At 44.4% G+C, this 5,353-nt stretch overlaps 1 protein-coding gene across 1 annotated transcript in view; it reads left to right on the top strand.

The window, feature by feature from the left end:
* LOC107662600 (cytospin-A-like) overlaps window positions 1-5,353 on the top strand; it is a 30,552-nt gene that overhangs the window by 6,271 nt on the left and 18,928 nt on the right. Inside the window, exons 4-7 of the mRNA XM_016452679.1 lie at window positions 1,675-1,855; window positions 2,004-2,148; window positions 2,303-3,954; window positions 5,019-5,226. Of these exons, the coding sequence (XP_016308165.1) occupies window positions 1,675-1,855; window positions 2,004-2,148; window positions 2,303-3,954; window positions 5,019-5,226 (2,186 nt within the window). The remainder of the gene's footprint in view (window positions 1-1,674; window positions 1,856-2,003; window positions 2,149-2,302; window positions 3,955-5,018; window positions 5,227-5,353) is intronic.

The raw sequence follows: 5,353 nt of genomic DNA, 5'->3' as shown, positions 1-5,353 counted from the left end.
TAACGTCTCATCCGAAAGACGGTGCTTTTTGACAGTATAGTGTCCCCGTCACTATACTGGGGCATTAGGACCCACGCAGACCACAGGGTGAGCACCCCCTGCTGGCCTCACTAACACCTCTTCCAACAGCAACCTAGTTTTCCTAGGAGGTCTCCCATCCAGGTACTGACCAGGCTCAAACCTGCTTAGCTTCAGTGGGCAACCAGTCTTGGGCTGCAGGGTGATATGGCTGTGGCTGTATGTGTGTATAAATGTGTGTGTACTGAAATATATGTAATTTTTATGTATAATATGAATCATATATAAATATGAATGCGTATATACATCTAAATATTTGTTATATACACATGAATGTGTTTGTATTATATATACATATGAATATACACAGTTCACACACACATATATTATGTAAACAAGCTTTTATTTTGTATGCGATTAATCGCGATTAACCGATTTGACCGCACTAAAAAAAAATCATACAGATTTGGAACATTGTGAGGTTGAGTAAATTTTGATAGAATGTTTATTTTTAGGTGATTAATCCCTTTAAGAAACGCTCATAATAGAATTTCAGAAATTTATTTCAGTTTTTTTTTTACTTTACGCACTATTATTGAAGCCGTAATAGAATAATTTTTAAGACTTATTTTAATTCTTATTCTAATTTATTTGTGTTTATTTTCAGCACAATTCAGTGAATTTAAAGATGGTTACATTTTACAATACCATCAGGTTTGGCTTCATATTCTTTCATTAAATATCAGGACTGTGAGTTGTGGTCTGCAGTTGGGCGTGGTGCTTTTTGTTTTGACTCCTGTTCAAGCATATCAACTTAAAAGGCTTGCGGGAAAAATAGGGGTGTTTAGGCTTGTGTCTCTCTGGGCATGCCTCATCTGTTTGCCATCAAAGTATCCAAATCGCCATAGTTTCAATTTGCAAAGAGAGGCCACATAAGGGCAAGAAAAAGGTCAGAGTTCACTAGCTGCATGAGCATTGCGGTGAAGTCTCTGGTTTTTGATTTCTAGTAGTTCTAGTATAGCTGTTGTGGTTTTTTTCCTAGCCTCAGGCCTAGCGCTGCTGCTCTGGACTTTCAAGCCTTTTAAGGCTAGACGCAGTTGGTCAGCTCTTCCAACGGGCTTGGCCTCCACCCATGATGATGTGATAAGAAAGGCAGTTCCATCCTCTTCTGACCCTCCTCCAATCACACAGTTTTGTGTGCATTCAAACACTGGCCAATGACTGTTTTCCCCTAAAGTGTCTGAGTTTACAGTGTGTGTGAAGCTGTATAAATAGAGTCCTCGGGGACCGTAATGTTACATTCCAACTGTCTCCAAGCAAAAACATAGACTTGTACACAATGTGTTCCCCAAGGAAAATAACCAGTGCTGGAGTAAGGTAATGAGATATTTCGATTAAAGCTCTGCATGATTGAATGCTACAGGACAAAACGAAAGGTTTGAAGAAAAAAATGTGGTAGCGATGTCTTTGTGATGCAGTTTTTCTACGGCTGGGTTTAATTAGAACTGCATGCCATTCTGTTCAGAAACTGTTCTGTATTTTCTGAAGGAGTGGGCTATCTGAAATTGTCATTCAGTATTAACTGCATTTTTTGTTGGTACACTTAAATGCGTGTAATGTGTCCAAATGACTCATTGTCCGTTTTCATTCATTTAGATTATGCTGTAAATGTATCAAGAACCTGGAGCCAAGCATGAAAAAGGCGACCAAGCCCACGGCCGCCACCTCCAGAACCTCAGCGGGCACTAAAGCCCCAGGCAGACCTGAGGGAAACGGCAATATGGGCACAGGTGGCAAGATGACGAACAAAACCCAGAGTTCAGCTCCACTGTCTAAGGTAACTGTTTAATGTGGAGGAAGCTGAAACATTTGTATCTAATCATTATGAATATTTTGAACCAAGTGCCAGCTAAGAATTTAGCTTTGTGTTGCATTATGATTTGTCTGTAGCAGATCATTAACTTAATGTTTTGCATGCTAACCAGGCAAAGAGCAATGATGATCTCCCAGCGGTGATTGCAGGAAGTGGACCATTATCCGTTAGCATCAGTAACACTACTGCTAGAAACAAGAGAGGAAGCTCCTCTCAGAACACCAGCAGCACTGAGACCAGGTCCAAGACCAGTTCAGGTAGCGCTAAGCATTGCCTTGGTTCTGAAGATGTTTAAGGTGAAGTGTTTTGTTTGTTGCAAAAATACTTTGAAGCCCACAGCTACTGAAATATCCATAACAGTTATTTGGTTATGGAAATATTTCTGCTTATACCCATTTCTATCTCCTGTAGGTCTTTCAGGAAGGCGTGCCTTGTCATCCACAGCCAAGGATCCAGGCACGACCCGAGAGAACTTGCGAGAACGTTCCAGAACTAGTGTTGCCAAAAAGCTTGCCGGACCCACCGATGCCATGCCTCAGAAGCGATCGCGATGCCATACCATAGCTGAGACTGATTCTCGGATGAGCAAATCTCGCTCAGACAGCCAGATAAGCCATAAAGCAGTGCTGGAGTGCCAAGTGAAGGACCTGCTGGGCTTAGCCAAGAGCAAAGACCTGGAGATCATCCATCTCCGCTCTGAACTTAGAGGTATGAGAGCCCAGCTTGGTCTGGAAGAACTTGAGGCCCCTGATGCAGAACAAGCATCTCAAGAGACCAAGCAGCCTCAGGAGAAAGAGGTTTCTCCTGTGATCAGTGCCACAGATGTGGAGTCCACTCTGCTCCTCCTTCAAGACCAGAACCAGGGCATCCTTGATGAGCTAAATATGCTGAAGAGTGAAAACCGGATGCTGAAGGATCGTCTCAATGCTCTCGGCTTCTCTCTGGAGCATCGTCTAGACAGCCCTGACAAAGGTCTGCGCTGCCCATCCTTTAGTCCTGAGCCTGTATCTGGTGGAGGCAGTGGAGGTCACAGCGAAAACAGTGGGGGTGGTATGCGTGCATCTTCTGCAGAAGGCTCTGTCCAAGGCTCTACCGAGGACCTGCTTTCAGAAACGAGACATGTAGGCTCTCCTGATGCACTGGACAGTGAGTGTAGTGAGGCCTACCAGCCGATCACCTCCAGCGATGATGCTCTGGACGCGCCCTCTGGATGTGGATCCTCTTCTGAATCAGAAGGAGGGCCACCGAGCCGGGAACATTCCCGCAGGGGCAGCAGCGGGAACACCAGTGAGGTTTCCGTGGCCTGCCTGACTGAGCGCATCCATCAAATGGAGGAGAACCAGCACAGCACAGCAGAAGAACTCCAGGCCACTCTGCAGGAGCTTGCTGACCTGCAGCAGATCACGCAAGAGCTGACCACAGAGAATGAACGCCTTGGTGAGGAGCGTGCCATTCTGGTTGACTCCCTCTGTCAACAACAGGAGCGTCTGGAACTGTACGGAAGACAGCTGGACTACTTCCGAGGCCTTCTTGATGAGCATCGGGTGGCCTACGCCAAGGATGATGAAGATGTCAAAAGCAGCCGATACGTGGAGCTGGAAAGGCGCTATGCCGAGCTGAACGAGGGCTCGCATTTTGAGCGGGAGCAGCTGCTGGGCGTTCAGCAACAACTAAGCAGTGCACTCAAGATGGCAGAACAGGAGAATGCAGAAGCCCAAGGCCTGATGGCGGCATTGAAGGAGCGTGTCCATGTGGCGGAGAGAGCTGTGGAAATGGAGCAGAGGGAACGGGCAGTCGCTAAAGCGGAGTTGGAAGCGCTGAGGGTGGTTTCCGAAGGGGAGCAGGTGGAGTTGAATCGCTGCAGAATCCAACTTGAGCAAGAGAGGCAGAGAGTGGCCCAGCTCCTCTCCATCCACAACGCAGGGGATAAGACAGACATACGCCACCTGCTGGACAGCGAGAGATTAGACAAAGAGCGAGCAGAGGCCAAAGCAGCTCAGTTAAAAAAGGAACTGGGACACACGCGCAGTGAAGCTGCCCAGCTCCAAGAGGCAATTAGCAAGGTGAAACTTACAAACATACTCCAATAACTCATACCTTTGATTATCTTAAAGGTGACATATTATGCCCCTTTTTACAATATGTAATACGCGCTCGTTTTCTCAGATGCTTGCAAAAAAAGGCTTACCAAAACAAAGTTACTGGGTTAATCTTTATCACGTTTCCTTGGTTGGTAGATGCACCAGTGACCTGATTATAGCACTTAAAACCTGGAAAAGTGAGATTTTCATGATATGTCACCTTTAAGTTGTCTTAAAGGGATAGTTCACCCAAAAATGCAAATGATGTCATTAATTACTCACTCTCATGTCGTTCCAAACCCGTAAGTCCTTCGTTCATCTTCGGAACACAAATTAAGATATATTTGATGAAATTTGAGAGCTTGCTGGCCCTGTATAGACAGCAACGCAATGGACACGTTCAAGGTCCAGAAAGGTAGTAAGGACATCGTTAAAATAGTCCATGTGACATCAGTGGTTCAACCTTAATTTTATGAAGCTACGAGAATGTTTGTGTGCAAAGAAAATAAAAAAACTACAACTTTATTCAACAATTTATTCTCTTTCGTGTCAGTCTTCACCATGCCTTAGCATAGTATTAGCATATTAGCTATGTAGCTAGATGAAATTTCAACTAGTTAATGTGTTCCCAACATTTGTTTTAAGTATTGATATTGAACATCTAGTTCCCTAGTAACGTGATCAGAGTACCTAACAACAACAACATAGCAATGCCTTAGCAACCACCCAGATCATCATAGGATTGTGATATCAAGTTTTGAACAGGCATTAGCATAGGTAATATGTAGTTTTCAACTTCTTGAAAGTCAAGAGTTCCCAACTTATGCTTTCTGCACAGATTTTAAACAACCAGTTCCTAGTAGCAACATGCTAACAACCACTCATTGCGCCTGGCATTGCGTTGTGAAGTTTTGAACAGGTTGTAGCATTAGCATATGCTTAAAGCACAGATATTGAACCTCCAGGTTAAGTAGTAGCAGTGTGCTGTACATTTTCCAACATGTATCCCTACTAATGTGTAATGTGTATCTTTGTGTTCACTAAAGCTTGAGGGTGAGTTCCGAGCGTTTCGTGACGATGTCCAGGCACAGTTAGCAGAGCAGAAGTGGCTCCTGGAGCAGCAGTGCTCTGAGCTAGAGGAGAAGGACACCGAGATCGCTGACATGAAGGAGACCATCTTCGAGCTGGAGGATGAAGTCGAGCAGCATCGTGCTGTTAAGCTTCATGACAACCTCATCATTTCTGACCTGGAGAGTGAGTGATGTGACAAAATGGTCACTATGGCTCTATATTTAATTTACACACACATACAGTACATACATATACACACGCACACACACACACACATAGGCCTATGTGTATATATATATATATATATATA

Source organism: Sinocyclocheilus anshuiensis, unplaced genomic scaffold (genome assembly GCF_001515605.1).
Source record: "Sinocyclocheilus anshuiensis isolate Anshui unplaced genomic scaffold, SAMN03320099.WGS_v1.1 scaffold457, whole genome shotgun sequence".
Lineage (NCBI taxonomy): Eukaryota > Metazoa > Chordata > Actinopteri > Cypriniformes > Cyprinidae > Sinocyclocheilus > Sinocyclocheilus anshuiensis.
This window is presented reverse-complemented; position numbering and strand designations above follow the sequence as displayed.